The 10,945-nt window shown below is 38.8% G+C and overlaps 1 protein-coding gene across 2 annotated transcripts in view; it reads right to left on the bottom strand.

The window, feature by feature from the left end:
* Window positions 1-10,223, bottom strand: part of fign (fidgetin) — a 29,373-nt gene extending 19,150 nt beyond the window's left edge. The window contains exons 1-2 of one of the 2 annotated variants that reach the window (XM_014001499.1): window positions 10,029-10,223; window positions 9,104-9,138 (exon numbers count right to left, since the gene is read on the bottom strand). In XM_014001499.1, the coding sequence (XP_013856953.1) occupies window positions 9,104-9,128 (25 nt within the window). In that variant the 5' untranslated portion in view covers window positions 9,129-9,138; window positions 10,029-10,223. The remainder of the gene's footprint in view (window positions 1-9,103; window positions 9,139-10,028) is intronic. The other variant, XM_014001500.1, reaches the window with a different exon arrangement.
* Between the last annotated feature and the right edge of the window lie 722 nt (window positions 10,224-10,945).

The raw sequence follows: 10,945 nt of genomic DNA, 5'->3' as shown, positions 1-10,945 counted from the left end.
AATTAAATCCATCAATAAAATTAACAGCATGGTGAATCCTATCCTAACTATACAATCCCTGCATGTACAACAATAAAACTCAAAATGATGTTCCTTCTTTGAAAAGAAAAAGAGAAAGAGAAATACCTCACTTTAAACAACATAAAAATACATCAATTAAAAACTGTAGCAGTCATTTCTTGTTGCTGGTATAAAATCTATATTTTGTATGGACATTTTTAACTAATACGAAAAGTACTCAGCTGCTCGCTGTGGCAGGACAAGTATGTAATGGTGGAAGAAATGATTGAGAGACGTGGAAATCTGTCTAAAACTGTAAACCACAGMGTGGCAGACGTCTGAGAGATCAGCGCCTTCGGAGGGTTCAGTGCTTTGACACAAATGAAGGATGTGCAAAGAAAATTATTCTGGAACATTCCTTAATAGAATATGAAATGAAGGAAAGAAAAAAGGTCAATTTGTGTCACAAACCAATTGTAAAAAATAAATGAGATAATTAATACAAATCAAGAGGAAGACATTTCAAATATTTCCCTATTTTTTTCTTTGTCCAACAATCCCCTCTGGGGTTTSAAACATCCATTCCTCAGGTAACTTTGGAAGAGTTGCATAAATAGATTATCAGTAACAGAATTTCCAGACGGCGAGTGCTTCCTCCCTTTCATTATGTGCATTTCTTTCTGCGGTTTAAAGCAGTGATTGTTCCACAATGTGCTGCATTTGCATGTTCAGAATTCAACCAATTAAAAGCTAATTAATTAGACACAATTCTATTAAGAAACAAATCCCAGTCATCAATATACACAACCAGGGGTCACCCATTGCTCAAATGTGAATTGGCTCTTTGCACCACATAGACTAGAGAATAGCACAATAGCACTATTGGAACTCACAATAAATAGTCTGGCATGCATATATTTGCTGGAGCATGAACTCATCAGTGCTGATTGATTTTACCTCCCTGGATGGAGAGCTGAGCTTCTGCTTGGACATACAGATCTCTATCAAATGGTCACTCCAAGAAAAGAAATCCTAATTCTCTCTGACTGTTGTTGGTCTTGCTGTTATTGTAATCACACTGTTCTCCAACAGCTGCAACTCGTTCAAGAAAGAACAGGTAAAAAGAAAAAAATAAGTTTACACTCACATAAAAAAATTTTATAAAGTAAAATCCTGGTAAATGTCTTTAAAGTGTGTAAAAAGATCATATACATAGATTCAGATATGATTCAGGTCTGATGTATCTCTTTGGTGATTTTCATTTTCTTAAGAAACAGCCTAAAGGAACAATGAATTTAAAGTTTTTCAGAAGATCAACAACTTGAGGAAGTCAGGTGACATCAGTTAAACTATTAGCTTTAAACCTTTACATCACTGTTCATTTTTACAATATGGTTATTTGCAAATGAAACACATTTTATCAGCAGCTAGCTGTAGYACTTTTAGTGCAGCCTGGGACACCTCAACCAGGAGTAACATATTAATTCTGCCATAATATTTATGTAACATGTAATTAAAAAGCATTTTAAGGATTATTCAAAACATAATTTTGACACAAACGTTGTTTTAAGATGCCAACAATCCACTTTGATCTTGGTTCCACACAAATCCATCTGATGACAATTAAACTACTTCATGAAACTAAGCCCGATCAAAATGCTATCTATACCAGGTAAGATATTGACTGTTAATTATTTCCACAAAACCCTGCTGCAAAAGAGCCAAACTATTCCTTTAAATTAAAAAAAATTCAAGAAATAATTATTTTTTTACTATTATTTTTGTTTTACAAATGACTGCATAACTAAATATAATGAAATATGATTTCAATTTAAAACACATTTCATAAGATTTGAATGCAAACTACTTTTTAATTCTGAACTCTATACGTCTTGAGTTTGACTTCTATGTGGTAACTTTATATCTAAGCTTGTATAAGTGGAAAGAATGTCCTCCTGGCAGACATATGCAATAAAAACATTTACTATCCTGTTTATTTGTTAGGTTTTTTTTTATTACCAGTTAGGTGTTAAACAAATCTGCTGCTGGGTAGTGTGAGTTCCCCTGACAAATTGTGAACGGCTAACAGAAAGGGTACCGGTCCACTTTTGTACAAGGCAATTCATACAGCCTTGTTCATTTGGGTATGCATGAAATAACAATGTCCTACTGGGAGCACTCTGAGTTTCAAACACTTAGGGTCAACTACACAAGCAGATTCCACATGTAGCCTGTGGCCACTGAGGTCTGGAATCTACCTCCCTCCTGGCTGGGTGACGTTGCATGTTCTATTTCCAGACGGAGGGTTGAAGTGAGGCTGCAGGGAGTGTAACACTGACCCACATGACCTGTGGCCTAGAAAGGCTGCCTGAAGCTCTGCACACTTACAAAAAAAAATCTCACTCCTTCGCTTCAGATATTCAAAGGCAAGCGAAACCTTTGCACGTAGCATATGTCTTTTCATGCCAAATGATTTGCATCCTTTGTATTCACGTTTCTGACTTGTCACCGTATTCTGCACTGTTGTTGGACCCTGCTGCAAACTCTCCGAAGTCTCAAGTGGGAAGTTGGAAAGAAAGCCGAAAAGGAAAAACTGTTTTACTTGCAGGCTTGGTGTCTACAGGCCACATGTCTCCAGTCATCTGTCACTAGTTTACATACATACTATGACACTTCCACTCTCAGTGGGAACCCGTTGTCACCACTTGGCCGCCAGCGGAGGCTGACTGGGTGCTGGATGGGTCTCCCCCAGGTACCTCTGGGGAGCCACATTAGACCTAACTGACAGACTGACAGGAGCGTGCGCACACGCACACTCAAAAAACACACACAACCCGTTCCCAAGCAGGGCTCACTCCTCCAACTCTACTCCAGCTCCCATACTCCCAAGGCACGGCACACTTTGCATAAAGCAGTGACTTTGCTTTACATCAATTTTTTTTTTTCCAGACACAAAATTATTTTTCACCCCTCTAGCCTCTTCGAGCAACACAGAAGTTTTGAAATGAATAATGGAAACAACAGAGCTGAGGACTCATGGGATCCATTTAAAGATGTGGGAGAGGCAATGCAGTCAGAGTTTGGGCTGCAGAAACACCATGCTCCAAGTAAATGAATCTACTATTGTTCTGGATTGTACAGAAGTGCTGCTTTAAACCGGGCCTAACAGAGCCAAGAGTAATAGAGTATTATAACACATTTTGTTTTAAATAAGAATAAACTTGTAGTTAGTTAGCTCATGAAATGTTTCATTTTATTATTTTTTATTGGCCCATGAGCAGTAAAGAGTAACATGCAGCAAACAGCATGAAACAGCTCTTTACTCTGCAGATTTAATTTGATATTACACACTGGAATCAGACAGAACAGCTTCAGTTTAAAGCGTGTAACTTGCTAAACAAAGCAACAAGAAAGTCGGCCCAATTCTCACTACGAAAGTGGGAGTTTCAATTATATTTAGCTCTTCCAAGCCTCACTTTGGTATTTCCACCATGGCTTCCCAGAGTCATACAATGGGCCGCTCGTTGTAACAGCTATTTTAGACAATGCAAAGTCAACACGACTCCCTGAGGTGATTTCCTGATAATGAACACAAAAGAAGTGTCAGCCCTCATAAAGCCCAGTGATGACTCTGAACTATTGAGCGCTCTTTTTTCATTTTTTCTTTTTTTTTTCTCACACACCCCTCCTCCAATTTAAATTAATCAAATACCAAGTGGACTCTAACAGGGACTGCCAAACGGGTCACACACCCCAAAATTGGACTTCCAGGGAATATTCAATTACACACTCAAAACAAAGCCCGGGTTTATGAAATTGAACTTATATACTGATCTAATAAAAGAAGAGAAATTATAACAAACCCCTTTTATTGTTCTTTCCCTAGATGTCCATTCATCTTGTGATAACTTCTGGACAGACTGGTGCGTTCATGTCACCATGCCACTGAGCCTGACACCTTAAACCTCCATGACGGCACACTCGCACAACCCCTCTATCCCCTTCTCCGCTTCCCTTCCCCTCCAGGCGCCCTCGCCTCCCTCGTCTGTACACCACCAGGCAAACCCCAACCCGCTCTCTCTTTCTCGTCTCCGGCGCTCGAGGCTCCCTCTGCTAACGGCTGGCACCAGGCCAACCTGTCAGCCACCCGACGCCACGGCGGATAAATGAATCACAGAGAACTTTGAGGAAAAAGGCACTGATGGCTCACATCTCATCTGATCATCGCTTGAGCTAATTGTCTCAAATTGATATTTAAGACAATTAGCGAAGGGGTGTGATAAACGGGAAGGAGGGTGGGGGGGGGTATCTAAAGATGAGCTTTTATATTCAAAGCAAATACATGAATGCCCGTGAATACAAATGTCAAAGTTAATTTGAGCATGTATTTCGATCTTTGAATTATAAGACCATTATCTCATCATTACTGGAGCTGCAAAGTAAAAATGGTTGTTCCGGCAGGTTTTATGTGCAAAAAAATGTCTTCAAAAATGACAAATGTATTTTCTGTCATTTTCAAAAACGCCAAAGACCATCCTTMAAGCATTATTCATTTGTCTTTGTCTAATTAATAATGTAATAATGTTTCCAATAAGTATTAGTTCAAAATATAACTAGATGCATGAAATTTTCGTTTTAGCCGCAAAGGTGGACACAATAACCAGATTAATCAAAGCCTGGTTTGTGTGAAAACATGAGAGGGATTTCAATATAATAAATACAGATATGTTTTTTTTAAATACTTCAGTGAAAGGCTTGCTGTTCTTTCACAATGTGAAACTCCTCAACAGTTTGTACAAAAAAAAAGCACCTTGGAAGAAGGACGAGAGTAGCCCCCCTCCTCTTCACCAAGGTTATTCAATGATAAGCAACAGGCACACAATGATGGCTCAAAGTGCTCGCTATTTTCATTTTAAAAAAGTCACGAAATTGGAGATTTTGTTAATCATCCTCTTTGAGTGTTGGGTCCTCACAGCCTGAGTGACAGTACATTATCTGGTTAAAGAAATGAATTACAGATAGGGACGCTGATTCAGTCAAGGGGACATTATGTTGTTCTGTCTTTCAGATGAATAACGTGCTCGTCCTGTCACCTACAGCTCCTCTTTTCAGTCCGTGCTCGCACAGTTTGCTACACTGTCTGCAAGGAAGTAGAAAAACACTTTAAAGCAACGTAAAGAGAGCTACGTTTACCAAACAAAATAAATACAAAAGATTATTTTAATGTCTGCAGGTAAGCAGCTGAATTTAGTTGATGTAGCTGCTGAACTCAAGATTTCTAAATGTCTAATTTATCTTGGTCACTTGTAAAAAATAAAATAAAAAATCTAGAACTTTGCATATCTAATTAAAATGTAAACAGTGTAATGAGGACATCAGTGATTTAGCCAAACGTCTCTTTGGCTGCCACCAGGGGTATGATAATTACAGAGGCAAATCTATGAATGCACATGAATCTCCTACAAGTCCAGATTAAAAGCCTTAGTGCTAAACCTAGTTTAAGTACACCTGGGGATTGTCTATTCTAGCCAATCCCCAACAGGCTCCGAGCTGCCTCGTCTTCTTATGAGTGCAGAGACACCTCATGTGACGGAGATGAAACAAACCTCCCCTGTCTCAACGCACTGAAAATGAGAAAAATGAGGAGTTTGACGCAACAAATTCTGCACTTTAGGGTAAACGCGCCTGCAAGTGGCCTGAATAAAAGCAGCCCTGCGACACACTTTGTTAAAGTGTTGCTATTATAATCAGCGAAGTCTATATGCTCTATAAGCAAATTAGGTTTTATGATATGGATCATCAGGACATTATTGGTACAGTATGAAAAATTTTAATATTTTTTAAACAAGAAAAAGTGATTGTTCCAACTTGTTACAAGGGGGAAAACAAGGATTTAATAATTTTAATTTACATTATTTAAAACACAAATATTGTTGTCTAAAAAAATATTAAAGATATTTGAAGCAAGCTGCGAGTGTTTAGTTTGAATTTAAAGATATAAAATACTTGATGTGTCGGTAGTTGGGAGGGTAAATAAATACAAGCAGCCGATGCGTTTTAGAAAATGTCTATGCCATGTGCTGTCACTCAGAAAAAAAAAACAAGTCTGAGCAGACAGTCACTGTGTCTAAATGAGATGGTAGGAGGAGGAGGAGGAGGAGGAGGAGGAAGAGAAGGGGGGGGTGAAAAAGGGAGGATGTCAAGGATTCATGGTCCTTCATCTTCGCAGTAGAGCAAACACGTCCCTCAGTATGGCAACAGACAGCTGCCTCCACCTTCTAATGCAGTCCAACTTAAATCACTGCGAGAATTGTCAGTGCAGAGAGAAATACACAAAGATAACATAGCAAGCTGCCATGAGGGAGACGACAGAGATGTGGAAACAAGGAAGGGAGAGATGAACTGAGACAAAGGAGGGGGGGGGGGAGAGAACACGTTAAAAGACCAGAGTTTTTCTTTTTGTGTGTGTGTGTGTGTGTGTGTGTGTGTGTGTGTGTGTACTTTGCTCTGAACTGACTCCTGTGGGGACCCCGTTTGCTTTGTATTTAAAAGAAACAGCAGACACTGCTGAACATATTTGCTTAAAGATTAAAAATCCTGCTCTGGTCTGGTTTAACACAGTCAAGAAGTTGGAAGGGGTGGTGGTGGTGGTGGTGGGGGGGGGTTTCTGTMAAATGTTTCAACGTTTTGCTTCAGTTTACAGACGGCAGAATCAGAGCAGAGTAATCTGAACGATGCCTCTAATTGTCATCATTAGTGTATGCGTGATGTACACCCCCACCACACACCCCCACGAAAGTAATGCTTTAAATTGTGCTGTCAGATTTACTGATCACTGGTGCTGCTACACACTCTGGATTATAGACAGAACACTTAGAGAAACTAAATTGCTAAGCAAGGGCACATCAAGCTATTAAGTCACAGCTTTATTTAAGATGCATCCTTGAAGATTTCTGCTTTCTGCCGGCTTTGGTGYATCTGTGAATAAGTGACCTAACAATAAATATCCCTACCAGCTGAATCTGCAAACACTACATTAATGAAAACCTTTGATGTACAAAAGTGAATGAGTGAGAAGAGGAAGTYATGTTTTTTTTCTTGCAGTTTGTCTGATTGTATAAAAGGGCAATGAGAAATAAAATATGTTTTGACTCTTTGAGAACTGACTCCCTTTGTCAACACAACTAAATATAACAAGAATGTGTTTATCTTTTTTTTCTTCTTTTAGTGCACACAGCTTTTTTACTCTCACACTTTACAGTATATTTGGCACACAGTTGAAACGTGTGATGAAAACAAGAGGGTCTGCAATCAAAAAAAAATTTTTTTTTTGTTCACAGATTTATGTCGAGCTCGGATTGTTATCGTAGACGCCGTGCAATCAGAAACACACATCGCTGCCAGCTCCTTTCCATGCACATCTGAGGTGTCTGAGGTTAAGTAAGGATCTGCGAGAATCGCCTAACACGCTGCAGGAGCTCACACATGCTACCCTTTCAGAGCTTGAACTCTGAAATGTATCCTCGTGCAGTTCTTAATAATTATTTGCAGTCAAAGATTCAGGAAAAACGGTTGGAGAAATCCAAGAAGTTCTGCTTTTACGATGCAGATAGCTTTAATATGATAAACCCACTCCTACTCAGAGTAAATAAACAACTTCCTTTGGGATTATATGAGTACACAATGTGGAAATAAATGCATTATTATACTTTACAGGTCTGTAGTTTATTTTAGCCACTCAGAACGTCTCTGAAAGTACCAAATGCTACATTTAAAAATGAAAATTAAATAACTGTCCATTGCTTCTGACAAATGCTTTTGCGTTTTTGAGAAATCCTAACTTATTTGCATGTATGGGAGGCACCAAATATGAAACATATTCAAATCTGAGTGACAAATTTAATGCCCACTTAACAAAAACCCACATTACAACCAAACACTTAAGCATAATGAGTGTTGTGGTAATGTACTTTATCTTTTTCTTTTTTTTTTTAAATTCCTAACCGAGTGACGGATGCTGGAATGCTGTTTTTTATTTTTTTATTTTTCTGAAGAGGAGTGAAAACATACTTCAGCTCGCTGATGATGATGTTAATTTCCTCTCAAAGCGAAACATGCAAATGAACTGTGTGAACACAATTAAGCAAAATTGTTGCACGGAGGTGGAGGAGGTTCGCTCGGGACAAAGTGGTTTGCAGGCGAGAGCCATCACGCAACCTGTTACGTCTCCCGACTTTGTGTCCATTTGCTCGCTTGTCACAAATAATTGCCGCTGGAAGAAGAAACAGAACTATTCCTGGCATTCGCTCCGAACTGATGTGTGAGCAGATCTTAATTAGCTTTAATAGTGTGGGAGGAAGAACAAAACAAATTCAACCTATACTGCATATATAGATTACAATAAACTTCTGTTTATATTGCAGAATTAAGCACGTTGCGACTTTTTACTTTAACATAAAAAAACTATATTATTATGGCAAATCCTGCCTGACAATTGTGGGACTGTTAAAGTAAGTTTTATCATTTTAAATAGATCCCAAGCCATCATAATGTCATAACATGTCAAAATAAATATTTTTATAAAGAACATATTCTTTAAAAAGCAGACTTCTCATAAAAAAGGTATTTGCACTGAGTTTAAAATGCAACGTCTGATGAATACAGTCAAACAATTCATAAAAAAAAATCTTTGTATCCTTTAGCTATTTCGACAATTGAGTCATATTGTTAGAATTATGCATGCAGAAACCAGTGCAGTGAGAAAGCAGAGAAAGAAAAAAAAAAGACACGCAGCACAGAAAGAATGTCAGAAACCAMAGAAAGCAAATTAAAACTGTGGCAAATTCTTTAACCTTCACAGGATTCTTTGAGCGTAATTGTGTGAAATTAATCACACAATCTGCCCTAATATCTCTGAGCTATGATCATTAAAATAAGGAACTTTGAAACATGAATCATGCACACACACACACACACATAGAGAGAGATAGATWAAAAAAATGCTGCAATGACAGCCCTTTTATAAAACATGACAAATAAAAAGAAATTACAAATGCACAAATTGAACAGTGAATATAGAATTACAAATGGAACATAGGCCTACCATAAATACTGGTGCTAGTGATCATGTCTTCAAGCCTAAAAAAAGAAGGGAAAAACAGCAGAATGGGAATTTTCACGAGGAGGAATTCCAAAGGTTGCTTCTCATTACAGCCACTTTTCCCCCTGCAGCTATCGGATTTCACAACTTAAAAACACACGCGCGCGTACACACACGTCCCCTTGTTCTGTCCTCAGGTACACTCATTTAGGCCATTTAATTATAAACCACGKATAATTAATAATTAAAAAAATGTATTAAAACAGGTAAAAAGAAGAAGCCCTGGACGGTGACGCGAAAGCCTCTGCAGGCTGTCACTTTGTGCGCGCGAGCTGAAAGTGGAGAATAGGAAGGAAGCATGTGAGAGGCTGGAGATGACATAAAACACACATTCTTCATGCCGCCCATTAGAGGAAGAGGCTAAAGCAGCGTGAAGCCCCCCCTCCTCCCCGTTTAAAATAGATTACTTGCCAGCAGTTGTCCCACTAAGAGCGCAATGACAACCCATCTATCTATTAACCTCCCGCCTGCTGTTTCCGCTGCAAGTTTTCTTCAGGCTGACATGCAAAAAAAAAAAAAAAAACTTCTCCATGCGACAAAGTTATTCAGTAAAGAGACGCAGAAACCAGCCGCTTTCTGCTCAAACTACGGCGAGCGGAGCCTCCATAACAGTCCATCTCCTGAGCCCGCTGTTTTCTTTTTTCTTTATGGTTAAAGAGACAAGTCATTATGGGTGGGAAAATAAAGAAATACATAAAAAAAGCAAAATAAATCAGAACGGATATAAGACTGCGCCTGCAGCCCCCCCGTTTGTGATGCGCGAAACCGAGCTGCTTTCTCTTTCTAATTGTTCGCATCACTGATAGTCGGGGGGAMGAAATAATAAACAAAAAGAAGAAAAAGAAAAGAGAAAGCAGAGGGACTTTACCTGTGGACGAGGGCAGCGTCAGGGTTTAGGGTACCATCGATCCGGGGGAGCGCGGAGATGAATGGCTCGCTGCGGTCAAGCGTGGCTGCTCACCGTTTGAAACCATTCCAAGTTAGTGAGGGGAAAGACTGACCACAGCCTCTGCCATGTTGGAATTCCAAACCCTGGACAGCTGCTCGGCTGACTGGAGGCAGCACGGTGCACACTGCGCATGATCCCCTCTGCTGAGAGCCAAATTCAAAGCAAATCAGCTCTAATGAGCTGCGGTTAGGGACGAGACTGTGTCATGAGTTTATATCACAGCAAACTTGACGCATTATCTATCTGTGCTGAGTAACCTTTCGGGACAAAAAAAATGGAAATATGTTTATATATTTCTTCATCTTTGCCAGGCTTACCTCTTAATGTATTCAGTGCCTCTAATTGCAGCCTGCTCTGTCGATGTGATGACCTAATTTGATGGCAATTAACATTCWGTTTGTTTGGGGTAACCAAATCAGAACAAACATTGGAGGTACTCAGAAAAATGTGTTAATGCTTGGACGTAAAGGGTRATTTAGATATTATTTAATGGGCTTCTGTAGGGGAAAAAAAACCATATAAACAAACATTATCTTACCTGTAGTAGATATTTTTTTCAACATAGGCCTGCTCAGTTAGAAGGAACTTGGTTTAACTTTGACTTATAGTAAGTTAAAATATTCAATGCTAAGTCATAAAACCCAGACCAAATAAATATAACAAATAACAAATAACAAATAAAAAGATAGAAAGACTGAAATAGCGATTAGAAGTATATTAAATATACACCAACAAAACACAGGACCACACACCCAACATCTATCCGCTCACCTGAAAAATAAATGGATAAATACATGGAGGGCATATATAAAAATACACACATACCCATACATATA

This window comes from Austrofundulus limnaeus, unplaced genomic scaffold, assembly GCF_001266775.1.
Source record: "Austrofundulus limnaeus strain Quisiro unplaced genomic scaffold, Austrofundulus_limnaeus-1.0 Scaffold9, whole genome shotgun sequence".
NCBI lineage: Eukaryota > Metazoa > Chordata > Actinopteri > Cyprinodontiformes > Rivulidae > Austrofundulus > Austrofundulus limnaeus.
Note: the sequence above shows the minus strand (reverse complement) of the source record. Positions and strands in the feature narration are given on the sequence as shown.